The 15040-nt window shown below is 37.0% G+C and overlaps 2 protein-coding genes across 2 annotated transcripts; both read right to left on the bottom strand.

Annotated features, from left to right (window-relative positions):
- Window positions 1-28: 28 nt before the first annotated feature.
- On the bottom strand, window positions 29-3489 carry LOC106298035. Its single transcript, XM_013734141.1, has 9 exons — window positions 3273-3489; window positions 3091-3200; window positions 2914-3045; window positions 2393-2615; window positions 2212-2288; window positions 1910-2106; window positions 366-1458; window positions 207-322; window positions 29-107 (listed from the first exon to the last, which is right to left on the bottom strand). Exons 1-9 carry the CDS (start codon window positions 3487-3489, stop codon window positions 29-31), a joined length of 2244 nt encoding a protein of 747 aa, XP_013589595.1.
- Window positions 3490-11422: 7933 nt separating this feature from the next.
- On the bottom strand, window positions 11423-14607 carry LOC106300775 (microtubule-associated protein 70-1). The gene is made up of 11 exons (XM_013736991.1): window positions 14234-14607; window positions 14065-14150; window positions 13930-13995; window positions 13680-13850; window positions 13430-13600; window positions 13187-13342; window positions 12943-13089; window positions 12762-12833; window positions 12143-12685; window positions 11873-12060; window positions 11423-11795 (listed from the first exon to the last, which is right to left on the bottom strand). The coding sequence occupies exons 1-11, from the start codon at window positions 14466-14468 to the stop codon at window positions 11756-11758; spliced, it is 1875 nt and encodes a 624-aa protein (XP_013592445.1). The 5' UTR covers window positions 14469-14607; the 3' UTR covers window positions 11423-11755.
- Between the last annotated feature and the right edge of the window lie 433 nt (window positions 14608-15040).

The raw sequence follows: 15040 nt of genomic DNA on the forward strand, positions 1-15040 counted from the left end.
AGTAGTTGCAGGTCATTACTTGCAAGGACTAAGTCATCAACATAAATGAGAACACGAACTTCTTTTGATCATTTGGTGTAGGTGAAGAGCGAGTAGTCTGAGTAGGCCTGAACAAAACCGAACTCAATGAGAGCATTAGATAACCTGGCAAACCAGCAGCGAGGAGCCTGCTTTAAACCGTAAATAGCTTTGCATAATCGACAAACTTTGCGAGGATCAGAGTGAGTAAAGCCCTAAGGTAGGCGCATATACACTTCTTCTTCAAGATCCCCATGAAAGAATGCATTGTGAACGTCCATTTGATGTACTTCCCAGCCCTTTGCTGCAAAAAGACTCAGCAAACTGCGAACTGTAGTCATCTTTACAACTGACGCAAATGTTTCATCATAATCCTCACCTCCAACTTGCCTATTTCCACAGCCCACCAGACGAGATTTGTGGCGTTCAATTGTTCCATCAGAATTATATTTGGTACGGTGAACCCATTTTGAAGCAATGGCTGTTTTGCCAGGAGGCAGAGTTGCTAAGTCCCAAGTGCCAAGCTCTTCATGAGCCACAACCTCACGTTTCATAGCATCTCGCCATACTTTGTCTTTGATTGCTTCAGAGTAACTCTTTGGTTCTACTCCAGCTGTCATAGCTGCTAAGAATGCTTGATGGGGGACTGAAAAATTTAGGTCAGAGACATACGCATTCAACGGGTAAGATGTCATACCTGGAACGTTCGTAGAAGACGTTGATGAAGAGCCAGTGAGAGAGAGATTGGGTTCTTCAAGGCGAACAACATTATAGGTAACATAATCTTTGAGCTTAACAGAAGGAATGCGTGATCTCTGGCCATGACCTAATGTTTCACTGGAAACAATATTCTCTGGAGGAGAAGATATAGGAGCAACTGGTACTGGTTCTATAACATCTTGAACTGTAGTTTGCTCAACTAATGGTGAGACAGATGTAACTGGTTGCGTGGGTTCAGACTGTTCTTGTGGTGATATACTTGTTTGTTGAGTGACAGAAGGAACTGTACTCCCCTTGTCTATTAAAGGAGGAGTAACTTGCATTATCTCCCAATCCTCATCAACAATGTCCTGTAGGATCGGCTGATCGGTAGATGATACAGATGGCTTGGACGAGAAGGGAAACTCTGTTTCTTTAAATATGACATCCCGTGATATGAGAAACTCCTCTGTTTCTAAATCAAATACCTTCCATCCTTTCTGATTGAATGGATAACCAACGAACACACATCTTCTACTTCTTGAACCGAACTTGTCTTTATCTCTTGATTTGGAGTGAACAAAGCATAAACTGCCAAAGACTCTGAGGTGATCATATGTAGGCTTCATACCACACAACAACTCATATGGAGACGCATTGTTGAGTACTGTCGTTGGGGTTCTATTTATCAGGTGAGAGGCTGAAAAGATTGCTTCACCCCAGAACTTGATCGCAAGTTTCCTTCAAGCAGTAGAGACCGTGCAACGTTAAGTATGTGCTTGTGTTTTCTTTCCACACGAGCGTTTTGTTGAGGGGTTGCAACACAAGAAGTTTGATGGATAATGCCTTTTCCCGAAAGTACCGAGATAGACATGTGAACTCTGTGCCGTTGTCACTTCGAACTACTTTGACTTCCTTATTAAATTGTTTCATCGTCATTGAGAAGAATTTCTAAAGGACTGTTTGTACTTCCGACTTTTCAAGAAGCAGGTAGGTCCAGACTGATCTTGAATAATCATCAACAACTGTTTGAAAGTAATGAGCTCCACAGGATGATCATACTCTATAAGGACCTCAGACATCGTAGTGAATCATTTAAAAACACTCTTTTGTTTTATTCATACTCTGATAAAAAACTTCTCTTGTCTGTTTTGCTCGAAAAAGAGTATCGTAAGAACTAGGAGCTACAGACTTATTTGATGAAAACGACAAAGGTAAAAAACTCAAGACTGAAAACGCTGGATGCCCTAGCCTCTGGTGCCATCTATACTGATCAAATGCTTTAGCAGTCTTCTCAGCAACGTGTACCCTAGCAGCCATTACATCCTTGAAATAATAAACCCCATCTCTCTTTTCACCTGCTCCAATCAGTGTCCTCGAGAAACGATCCTGCAAAATGTAAAGTGTGTCTGTTAACAACGCAAAACAATTTGTTTGACGAAGAAGTTTGGACACTGATATGAGCGAGCAGTTTAGGTCTGGAACAAACAACACATTAGATAGTGTGATGTTATTAGAGAGATGAAACACGCCAACATGTGTGGCAAAAGTCTTGTTTCCATCAGCAAAACCTACTGGACAAGGAGGTATGCTCGAGACATTTTCAAGAAACGAGAGCTCTCCAGTCATATGGTGAGAAGATCAGTATCAAGAATCAAATCTCCATAATGCTTACCCGACAACCTATCGGAGGATGCTTTAGTTTTCTCATTGAGTATCTGAGTCAAAGCATTCCATTGTTCTTCTGTAAACGCTGGAAAGTTGGAAGCATTAAAGGAAGTTGCATGAACATTGTTTGCCTTTGCTCCGATTTCTATCAGAACCTGAAGCACCACGTCCTCTGTTGCTTTGTGATCCTCTGGTTTCTGTTTTGTTAGTTGAACGATCTTCCCACCAATCTTGGAACCCAACCAATTGCCAGCAGTTTACTTTTTCATGTCCTTTGCGACCGCAATAAGAACATTGAGTAGGACGACGAGATGATACAGAGTTCTGTGAGTCAGTTGAATCCTTCTTGGCCACAAAACCGACTGCACTTTATTGTACTTCTCTCTCTTTTGAAGACATAAGTCTATGTTCTTCTCGGATAACTTTAGCATAGGCTTCTCCAAGGTCAACTAATGAATCACTAGATATGATTCCTTGACATACTCCACCAAATCTAGATTCATCCAAACCCATAACAAATTGATGAACCTTTTCTTCATCTCTTTCTTTCTCATATTCTGCAGCCGCACTGCAACTGCAAGCAGGAAGAGGCTTATACATATCTAGCTCCTCCCACATCTTAGCAAGACGTCTGTAGTAGTCCATCACAGATTGACCTCCCTGTTTGCAAGACACCAACTGCTCTTTGAGATGATGTACACGAACCTTGTTTTCCACCGAGAAACGTTTCTTCAAATTCTCCCAAAGTTTGTGAGAATCAGAAATAAAAGTGACTGTTGATCGAACTTTTGCTTCAATAGAAGACCTTATCCAACCTACAATCATGGAGTTGACCTAGGACCAGAGATCAAAGTTAGAGTCATCAATGGACGGTTTAGGTATTGTGCCATCAATAAACCCTAGCTTTCTTTTGGTTCTCAAGGCTTTGATCAGCTCCGTAGACCACTCATTGTAATTGTCTCCGGTGAACACCACTGAAGTAATCAGTGCACCAGGGTTGTTCGATGCAAACAACAAATATGGGGTTGAGTTCACCGAACTCACGTTACTTTGCTCAACCTGAGCAGAGGATTTGCGTGCGGAAGAATCTTCTTCACCCACCATCAACTTGATAGACTAAATCGACTTTAGGTTTAAGGATTTTTTTTTTTAATGCTTTGATACCATGTATAGTAGATGTGATAATATAAACTGTAAACTTGTATTTAACTTTTGAACTTACAAAGCATATATATACATGAGCAATGACCGACTTTATATTACTTTAGAGTTTATCTATAAGTTTATGTATATCAACAATAGATTAGGACTTATCTCTAGGTAATCCTATCTATACTAGGATTCCCTAATACAAGCACTTCTCAAATCAAAGGAGCAACCTGAGACTGCAAGAGTAAAGCCATGAGAGGTGTTTAGTCAGGTCTCACCGAGGTGACTCGAAGCAGGCATCGACGGTGATAACTGGCTCCCATCCCGGAGCTCCGCTGGAGGAGGACGCTGGCCAACAAAACTTAAGCTTGCTCGGTGATAGCAAAGGTATAGACCCGACTTCGACGCCATTTACATTGAAGCACACGTTACGGTCAAGCGCATGATGTCGATTTGGCTCCGTATCCGTCTGCGCGACACAATGGGTACAACATCGACTTCAGGACACACTGAAGCTAGAAACCGGAGCTTAGGAGGATGGAATTGACGAATAGGAGAAGTGATTAAACTCCTTGAAAACAGACGGCTCATGATAGAAAAAGGCTACGCCTTGAAGCAGATGACATTGTGACTAAGGTTTTCCTCAAGATCCCAGTGAACAACATATGTAGCAAGAATGAGTTACCAAAATTGAACCAGAGACCACCATGGTTGTTGTCTTTCGAACTAAAGAAAGAGGTCCTTGATGGCTTACCTCATAGCCACCTTTCACTCAAAGAGAGGAGAAGCTCTACGGAGACCCTTGGAGAGATGTGATAGAGGAGCCGACTGGAGCAAGATGTAAAGGCTGGAACGACGACGGCAACGACGTGTCTGGTGTTCTGGCTGTCTCGGATCTCAAAGTTGACTCAAATTCAAACCATATATTTCTCTGTATTTCATGATGAGTCTTGAGCCAATGAACAAATCAAACCGTCACAATTTATAAACTTTGACAATACAAAGTAATCCATTACGTTCAGTTAACTATCTTTTTTTCTTAAATATATTATTAGAAAGTGTTGTATCGTACATTATTTGCATCACAAGCTAATGTTTTGATTCAGCATAAACAAAATTTTAAATTTGTGTTGTTGGAACGATGATGTGTGATAGTCATGTAAATTCTCGAAATCGTGTCGCATGAACCTTGTAAATGAACAGTTTGAAACAGTGAATAAACGTCAGAAATTCATTGAATTGTTGTTGATATGGTAAACGTGCTGATGTTCGGCTCTTCTGTCAAGTGTACTTTATGGGCTATTTCATATGGGCCTCAAAACACTTTTATAATATTTTGGTGGGATACACTTGTTCCATCTTAATAGAATGATTTTGAACAGAAAAAAAGTTTTTATACAAAATAATTTTCTAACGGGTTGAAGGTAGCTTAGAGCATCCCGTTAGGACCCCACTGATTTTATAATATTTATGGACCCCCAAAAAAAAATATTATAATATTTATGGACCCCATTGATTTTATGAACCTGTCTGGCAGAGGTGCTTCTTTGTGAATCCGTTTCATCACTGTTTTGCGGGTTCCACGCCACGTGGCGGCCTGCGATTGGCTCGGTTATTTATTTTTTATTTTGATTTTTTTTAAAAAAAATCAAACGAAAAAAAAATATAATAATAATCAATTATGTTGCTTTGGGAATCAACCCCCTTCCTCCCTTCCTTCCCAAGTTTCACTAATGGGGATGCTCTTAAACCATCTCCAACCCACCCATATTTCTATCTTTATATTTTTCTCTAAAATAGAGAAACTCTATTATAGAGGTGAAAATGCTCCAATGTATGCCTCTATAATAGAGTTCCTCTATTTATAGGGGAAAATATAGAGATATGATATTTTTACCTCTAAATATAGAGGCAAAAAATAACTTTTCTCTATATTTTCCTCTAAAATAGATGAACTCTATTATAGAGGCATACATTAGAACATTTTCAGCTCTATAATAGAGATCTCTATTTTAGAGTAAATTATAGAGGTGTACATTAGAGATGGGTTAACTTAAAAACAAGGATAATTACGTATTAGTTAAAACAAAATTCGCGCTCAAAGTAGAAGTGACCGTTTACGATGTGAAATTCATTGGACACGAAAAACAGAACCCCATTAGATATGAAACCAAAATCCAATTGGGTTTCTCCAATTGTTGTCGATGGTATTGTGCTTTTTTTTCTTTTCTTTTCTTTTTTTTTTCTTTGATTGGTTCTTCAGCATGATCCTACCAGTATTCTTCGGATTGGAAACTCTAGCCTCAACCTTTCTGATTTTTCAAAATTTCTACAATATTATAGCACTTTTGGTAACTTTTAACCATCCTTTTAATTTTTGAACACAATTGTTTTAGCATCAACGGTAAACTAAAACCATTTTTTCAAAGAAAACTTTTTGAAGCGTCGATCATTACGAATGATATTGTATTATTACAATCTATTACGGTGGTAACATTTTTTAGATTATAGATAGCAATAGAAGTTTCTTCTTTTCTTATACTTTAAATTAATCGTCTCATGGGAAACAATAAGGATCTGAATCTTCAGTTATACGACACATAGCGTGGTCTTTTGCGTCTCTTCCCACCTCCCAAATACAATCACTACAGGCTGGAAACTTCCCAAATTCGTTATCGTCTCCATACATTAAATATTTCAAAATAGTGAGATCCGCCTCCATACCACGTAAAATGACAACGAAACCTTGTAGTTTCCCAAATGTTAACACGAAATCGGAAACCCCAGTAACGATTCCAACGGATATGGATCAACCCCAAGTCATCGTCACTAGAATTGCAATGTACATTCAGAGTTTGCTTGTTGCTTATAACGTTGTGGATTACGACATGCTTTTTTGCTAGAGGAAAGAAGCCGTCACCGCCTGATCCTGGTCCTGGTGCTTCCGCCACAGAATCTGAGACATCTAACGCTGCAACAAAAAGAGTAAGAATGAAAAATGAGACCATAAACATCAATATGCAATGAGGCATATTAGAGAAAGCCATTGCTATGTAGATTGTGTAAAATGGGTTGTTGGATTGAATTTAACATGCATATTGGTTCTTTATTTATAGATGTTAACAAAAATGTAAATATATTTGAGGATGACTAAATAACAATGTTACGTTTGAATGCATGTATTTGGTCTGTGATCGTACTCATGGACTGTGGAAATGTTTATATTGCTTTCCTCTACAGTAACAAATTTACTTATTTTTTGTTATATATTCGGAAACAAATTATCGTATTCTTGGTGTTTCAAGAAACTGCATTCTTGTTTTGGCTCAAGACTTTTAGCCCTTTGAAATAATATCAAAATATTTATTTTAAAAACATTTATCAGTGTTTAAGAAATATTTAGTGTACGTATTACAAGTTTTTTTGTTGTATAGTTAAACGTAAAATTTGACTTTGAGAAAAATGTACTCGTTGCCGGTAAATAAGAAATAAAGGCGAAATGACTCATTGATGGAATTACAAACTGAGTAGGTATTACAAGTTTTTTTGTAGGAGAAGTAACAAAATATATAGATGGAAATTCATATTATTTTATTTTATATAATTTATTACATATAAAATATAATTTTTAGTAATAAAACTTCCAAACTAAAAATGTATTGTTAGAAAACCTTTTTATTGAAATAAACAATATTTAACTCAAAATTTGTTAATCTGAATCTCCACTGCATATATTCTTTGTAAAACGATTTATATTAATTTGATTGATAGTTTCTCATTATGAAGATGTTGATATCCGAATATGAAGAGATGTTTCTCAATACACAAAATAGATGAATTTGGGTTCCAAAATACTTAGAAAGTGCTAGTATGAATCTTTTACAATTATACTGAAATCTTAAACAAAACATAATTTCAAGTAAATTTTACGGATCTGGAGCAATTTCAGGTCTTAATCATGTACCACATGTTTTGACAAAATTTATTATCACTTATGCATTGTTTAAAACTCTTATAGTCAAATCTATAAGCCTTTAAAACTAATTTATAAATTATTATGCATTACTTCATCAAACTAGTTTATAAAAGTAATTTAAAATTCTTAAATTAATTATCCTCACTTTGCTTCAAATTTAATATAACTTATAAATAGTAATATAAGAAAACTTATGTCATCTTGCTTTATTATTTTATTTCATGTTTCCGTAGTATCACAAATAATTCTAGTTTTTTCCCTAACAAATAGCACGAAATTCTAAAAGTTTATTAAATCGCTATTAAGCCTTATTAATCATTTATAAAAGTATTAAAATATTTATAAAGCTTTATAATATTGATAAAGTATGCATAATGATTTATAAATTAGTTTAAGGGCTTATAGATTTATTATAAAAGTTTTAAACAATGCATAAGTGATAATAAAGGTTTTAAAATATTTAAAGATTTTTATTGATAAAACCCCTCAACTATTTTTGAATCGGAAGAAACCCCCTCAATTAAGTTTTCAATATAATAAACCCCAAATTTTAATTCCTTTGACGTCTGTCACTCTCCTTCTAAAATACAGTGACATAGTGGACCGACTTTAAGAGAATTAAAATTGAGGATTTTTTTGTCAAACTTTTAGTTGAAAGATTATTTTACGATCCATCTTTAATTGAGGGGTTTTATTGCCTTTTTTTATTATTAAAAATATATAACTTTTTCCTCCAGACATAAAGCAATATTTTTATTTAACGGTTTTTACAACATTTGACGATAGTTTAGACAGAAAAATTATAATTGACATTAATAGATTTTAAGTTGATATTTTTATCCATTAAAGTTAATTGAGCAGTATTCTTACAATTCATCTTTAGTTGGGGTTTTAAAACCCTATATAATATATAAACTATCATAACTTATAAATAAGTAGACGGTGATCCACACCTTGTATGGACTAATATATACCCAACGAAAACTAATTTTAACATAATTCTTTTATTTCAGTCTAAACTACTTAATTAGTTTCAAATATTAACTTAAATCAGAATATATAATTTTACACTTGTAACGCAACTTAGATAATGACTTGATACATGAATTTTTTTTTATTTATTCTATCACCAAACCACACATGTTAAAAGAATCATCATCGTAATTACCTAATAAAGTTTTATTAATACTTTAAAATAATATAAAAGATAAATTTATAAAATAAAACCGTAATTGCTAATTATCAGTGAAACCTATGAAACAAAGCCCCTCTACATCAAATAATAGTATATGTGATTAAACATTTTTCCATTTTCACTGATTCCTACAACATTAGTTTAATTGCAATTTATATCAGTTTCATATTCGTCTGAGTTTATAGTGACATCTATTAACAAAATCTACAATAGTTAAAAGAAAACTTCTATTTAACTAAACCCTTATAAACTAAAAGTAATATTATATATATATATATATAGCGAAAGCTGGATTTTTTAATTATAACGGCAAGAGACTGTACTATTTTGACTCATAGCTTTTGATTGAGTAAGATGATGTTGATGAAACTCATAACACTATATAACTCTTTTGTGACGTAAAAGAGAAGAGAACTTATTTTTCGAAAAAATTAAGAAAAAAATTATACGATTTAATATTACTAAAGTAATCATAAGATGAACATAACTATAAAATTATTGCTAAAATTTGATAATACCCGTTAATAATTGTCCTAAATATAAAATAACCTAAAATCATGAATAACATGACAAATAAAAAAAATCACTACTCAAATGAGTCGTTTAGGTTTTTTTTTTGTCGGCTGCCATTTCTTTAAACTAGGTTTTGGTCAAACGAGTCGTTTAGAGCACTTCTATATGACTATGTCTGATCAATATGGGAGAAAAAAACCCTCTATTCCTAGCATCCTTTGCTAGTTGGTCCGTCCGACCATTCTTGCTCCGGGAAATATGAAACAAATTTGCGCTTTCGAAGTTATCTTGTTGACTTCAGAAAGCATCAATCTCTGAAGTAAAAGCTGGCAAGTCCATCGGGTTCGTAGTCATATCCTCTAGGTCTGAGTAATCCATCTTGAGTGGATTGAAGGGATCCTTGTCTCTCATACAAGAGTCTTTCCAAAATAGTCCTTCCATCTCAGTGTGAAAGGCCGAGAGGTTTCCTCTGCATGCACGTAGTCCGAAAAATTTAATACTCATTTGATTCTTAGGACTCCACCCTAGACCACTGACACTATCATTACCGATCCATGAAGCATCGATTTGGCAAGTTGGGTTTTGAGGTATCCAAAGGGGTAATGTCTCAGCAACTGAAGTATGAGGGTCGTCATGATCCTCTTCCACTTCCTCATGTTTTCGATTAGCCTTTCTCCAACTTTCTGCTTCAAGGGAAGCTAGTTGGAAAGTGTTGATCGGGGAGATGACTTTCTTATTAAAGAGTTTGCTATTCCTTGCTTTCCAGATGTATCAACAGATTCATGGGAAAGTGTCAAATTGTGGTTCCAGTGGAGCCACATTTTTTCTCTTCTAAAATAGAAAGTTCATATTTTGGTATATAGAAGTACTCGGAAAGTAACACAGAAGGGACAAATAGTTCAATAAATCCCAAACATACAGGGCTGGGGGCATTCCATAAAAAGATGGTTAATCGACTCCATTGAATCACCACATCTAGGACAGCTTTATTGGTACTCAGGTGTCTATAAGTGAGTCTCTCTGCTGTCGGCACACAATCAGAGAGGGCCTGCCACATACAATGTTTCATCTTGCTCCGAGCTTTTACCTTCCACACATGGCTTTGTACGCCTGTGATGCTTGGTTTCAGAACATGGTCGTATCCAATTTTGACTGAATATTCTTCTGATTTTGTGTGGTTTCAAACATATTTATCCAAAGCTTGCGAGCGAAAAGGTTTCAATCCCAGTATCAAAGGTATATCTGTGGGGTGAAAAGATTCCTGTAAAAGGTTGAGATTCCACTCCTTGGTATTATTCATTAGCCCGGTCCGTTTACTGAACGCAGCGTCAATTACAAGCGATCAAAATATATAAAGGGATCTTATGTGACATGTCAGCTTCAAGTCAAAATTCTGAATTTGAAGATGCAAAAACTGAACTCTAGTGGCACATAATACACGTGCGTGATCTGCTGAAATTTACACCGGCGATAAAAATGGTGAAAAGGCTACCGGCGACAACCATATAACAATGATGCATCACTATTTCTCTCTCATGCTTGTTATTTATTGTCGCTGCCCGCGACGCTGCCGTTTGAGGAATGAACAAGGCTATTATAAAGGAATGAACAAAGAGTTGAGACAATCTATAAATAATGTGGTTGGCAAGTCTAGGTGGTCGAGCAGTAGAGTCTGGGACCCGAGGTTCACTTCAAACCCTCGTATCTCGAACGGATCCAATGGTTTTCCGCAAACTCGATTTTAGTAGAGATTTTGCTGCCATGATATTACGTCATGCAAATGATGGTAAATACGTTTCTCGATTTTGGGAACCATGTCTTTCTTTCAGAACATGTGCATCTAGAGACGACAGAAATTTGATTCGTCTTCCGAATTGTTTATCAAAAGATGCAATATTAAAATCATGTAGATCTCGAAAATCTAGTCCCGCCGTATCCTTAGCTGTACAGACCTCCCAGGCAATTCAGTGCTATTTGTTTTGAACTCCACCAAAAAAATGAGATTGTGCTCCTCTTTGTTTAGTTATTCTCATGGATTCTACGGCGACGTAAGACCATGTTCATTGGAAGTCTCTACTCTCTAGCATGCTTTTTCATAAATAAGAAAAAAAATTAGAAAAATAAGATTTTTAGATCAATCAGAGATTTGATTTTGACGTATCGAACAAGCGAAACATGGAAGATAGTGTGGCTGGAGATCTAAATATCAACCGAACCAAAAACATTAATAATCACACAACACCTCAAGTGGAATGAAGAAACCGAAGAAGTGTCAAGTGCAAAGCTAAAACTTAAACAGCACAGACGAACTACTTCCGAAAATGTTATACCAACATATCAAACATCTCTCCCTCTAAGTAGTCTACGCCGATCTAAGTCAGAAAGCACAACTCTTCTCTCTCTTTTCCATAACATTCTGATGAGTTCTATGGTAATACAATAAATCACAAGAGGAAGTGAAAACAAGAAGATATAAGGTTAAAAAAGAGCTTCAAAAGCACACCAGCCTATAACGGGAACCAATCTCTTCGCTCATTTCATTGTGTGCTCCTTGTTAACCCACTTCGTCCAGCAGCTCTACAGAAGAAGATCAAGTTTAGTCTGATTTTTATACAATGATAACGGATCAAGTAAAACAGTGCAACTGTATATACCTTCCAGTAAGAATCTGGGCGGTGTTGGACGGGTTCTTGGTGTTTGAAGACTTTTTAGCTCTGCTATCATGATCTTTATCCACACGCATAGCAGCAACCTCTTTCTCCATTGCAGCTACTTCCCTTCTCATCTTCTTTGCTTCAACCTCCATTGCTTTCGTTAAAGTTTCAACCTTTTTGGCTAACATCTACAGAAAAATAAAACCCAACACTTCCATTACAAGCACGTCTTTTTTAGCAACATGTTATATGGCAAATTCGAAGATTTACCTCTATGGCGTCATCCTTGTCTTTGAGGCTTTGATCCTTTTCATGTGAAGATTTTCTCAATGCAACTACTTCCTTTTGAAGCAAATCGTACAAAACCCCTGGGACATTGTCTTCAGTTGTTGGTGCAGGGAGTTCACTCGGTGGCTTCTCCTCTGAATCTTCTTTCCAGGCATTAGGTGACGACTCTGATTCTTTGGCTTCGTCACAAGCCTTGTTGAATGAATACTTCCCAGGTCCGTTTAGGAGTGCCTTGCCTCTGTCCAATGATCTTGTGCCTCCATCAAATGACCTAGATGTTCCTTTAGCGTTCTTCAATACTGAGGTGGAGTTAGAAGTAAAGGCATTCCTCATCTGAGAAGATGGAGATTTCTTTGGCAGAAAGCCATTTGATCCGAACTTTTGTAGATTATCTGCTCCACAAAGTGACTGCCTGCGAGAGGGTCCATTACTCATGCTTCTTCCCTCAGGTGTGTTCCTTACACTGCTGCTTGAGGTGCCTCTCAATGTCTCTTCAAGCACTTTAAGCCGTAGTTGAAACTTTTCCTGTAAATTGTACAAATAGATAGTTTACTTTTTGTTCAGTTAAACAGAATGAATAACACATAAATAAGATGCATACTTTTAGTTGTGCTTCAGATTTAGCAGCTCGATCTGATATGGCAAGCTTATCACGGAGTTGCTGCATTTCTCCCTGCAAAAAAAAAAAAGGGAATTGAGACTCTTAAGGTTGTGCCTTTGTCACTTCAAAGATTCTACATAACAAAACAGTTCCAGTAAGAACAATCAAATCAAAAGTAAACCTGAAGAAACCTTCTTTCTTCAAGCCACTGCTTCACAGGCATCACTTTATCATTACCATCCTTCCATTCATTTGCAACCACCGTAGCAACTCTGTTTGCTGTAACCTTTGCACGCGCAAGTTCACGGTCAAGTGTTTTCCGTTCTTCCTAAAAGGCAGAGCAAGAAACATTCCTACATCAGCTGGAAATTCTATTGACCAAAAAAAAAAGAAGGATTTTATTCTATTTTTCAGTATAAAATTACATTCATCTCTTGGAACTTCCGCTGGTAATCCCTCACGGCATTAGCAGCAGCACCACCAGCAAGAACAGCCTCTTCCAGCTCTCGTACAGTCTGAGTAAGCTTTTCCACCTCAGCAACCTTTTGCCTGTGCATTTTGTCTAGAATCTTGTTTTCTTCCTAAACCATCAAATAGATAATAGATGGTTCGTTAGCTAAAAACATAAACAACTTGTTACAAAGAAGAGGATGATGAGTGGAGATCACCTGACAGATCTCAATCTGTTTCATCAACTCTTGGTTCTTATTCTGAAGATCATCAACCAAGGCAGCTTTAGCCATGGCAGTTTGAATAGTTCTCTCAGCATCAAGCAAAGCCGCTTCTTTTGATTTAGTGAGACGATCCAATGCTCTGTTATCTTCCTGAAGCTTCCCAATCTACGCAGAAAAACACATCCCAAAACGATCAAAATCTCCGATAAACGCAAGTAGACAGTAGTACCTTTTAAAAAAATACCTCAGATCGTGCAAGCTTAAGCTCAGCTTCTAATGGTGCAAGAATAGCTTCGATTGGAGGCATGTCATCATCTTTTTGAGCAGCGTGGACTCTTCTCAAGGTGGCTTCAGCAGCGAACTGAGCCACCATGGAGGCTTTCTTCTCCTCATTGATCTTCTTGATTTCAAGATTCTGTATGTTGACCATAATCAAAATGAGCAGCGCAAATAAAAGATAAATAAACAAAGAGTGATAAGGTTTCAATAATTACTCTGCCTTGGAGAAGCGATTCAGTTAACTTGAGCTTCTCCTCCAACTTAGTAAGCTCATCCGTAAGCTATAAATAAGATAAAGGTGACGTCAGCTTACAATAAGCACGAACTTGAGCTTTCATCATAAGAGTTACCTCTTCAACAGCTTTCTCTCTTTGCCTCTCGGATAGCCTCAACGCCTTGATCTCGGCGTGTGCTTCTCCCAACTCTCGATCCTTATCTGAGGAAGAAGAAGAAGAAGAATGATTAGATCTGAAATCGACACGTATTAGTACTTAGATCGAGCAGCTATTATTCGCGCACCTCTAACTTCGTTCTCGAGGCGATTAAGCTCCACCTTCACTGGATCCGAGCCGTGGAGCTGAGTGATGAACTCGTTGTTGTCGGTGGCGGCGTCGAAGCTTGGCCTAATTGGCCTTCTCCGAGACGAGGTTTTCCCTCCTCCGCCGCTGCTGGTATCCTTGTAAGACGCCGACGCTGTTAACGACGGATAAGGCGTCTCCGCCGAGAAGCCTCCGTCGGTTGTTACATCCGTCATCTCCGATCTGGTGATCCCCTCACTCACAAACGCATCCAGAATCCTCACGATCCAGAATGCAGAGTGGAGAGAGAGAGTTTTTCAAATCAGAGTCGTTACGGAGAGGAGAGAGAATGTGTGTATGTTTGATGCTAAACCTAGAGAGAGAGAGAGAGAATTAGTTTCAGAGATCTTTCTTCTCTTTTTCTCTTTAGTGATTATAAACGAGAGAGAGAGAGAGAGAGTGATTTAAATGTTGTTATGGTTGTTTCTCTCTCTATCTTCTTTGTGTATGACAAGACTAGAGAAGAATGAAGACTGGATTATTAAGGGAATTAATGACTTCATCAACGCACTTGAGTAAGAATTAATGTAATGTATTAATTAATAATCTAACGTAACAAATATAGACATTATCATTTGATCTATTTTCTTGGTTTATATTAGTAAAGTTGGGTTGAAATATACATATCGGAGGAGAGTTAACTGTCTTCAGTTTGTTTAGTGATGTGATTAGTGAGAAAAGCTGTGATTAGTCAAACAGTTTTCTTTTTTTTTGCGCGTGAAAGGAGGGCACGTGTAATATGCCCTTT

Source organism: Brassica oleracea, chromosome C6, assembly GCF_000695525.1.
Source record: "Brassica oleracea var. oleracea cultivar TO1000 chromosome C6, BOL, whole genome shotgun sequence".
NCBI lineage: Eukaryota > Viridiplantae > Streptophyta > Magnoliopsida > Brassicales > Brassicaceae > Brassica > Brassica oleracea.

Bases quoted from the DNA above. Each gene is read 5' to 3' on its own strand.
- LOC106298035 (XM_013734141.1), bottom strand. From the start codon at position 3,489: ATGGTGGGTGAAGAAGATTCTTCCGCACGCAAATCCTCTGCTCAGGTT. The intron at 2,107-2,211 runs GTGTTGTTTGTT...TACATTTTGCAG, and splicing joins ATAACATCACACTATCTAAT to GATCGTTTCTCGAGGACACT. The intron at 323-365 runs GTAAAGATGACT...GTCTTTTTGCAG, and splicing joins ATGAAACATTTGCGTCAGTT to CAAAGGGCTGGGAAGTACAT.
- LOC106300775 (XM_013736991.1), bottom strand. From the start codon at position 14,468: ATGACGGATGTAACAACCGACGGAGGCTTCTCGGCGGAGACGCCTTAT. The intron at 13,601-13,679 runs GTATTTTTTTAA...TTTTCTGCGTAG, and splicing joins TTAAGCTTGCACGATCTGAG to ATTGGGAAGCTTCAGGAAGA. The intron at 13,090-13,186 runs GTAATTTTATAC...TCTGCCTTTTAG, and splicing joins GGAAGTTCCAAGAGATGAAT to GAAGAACGGAAAACACTTGA.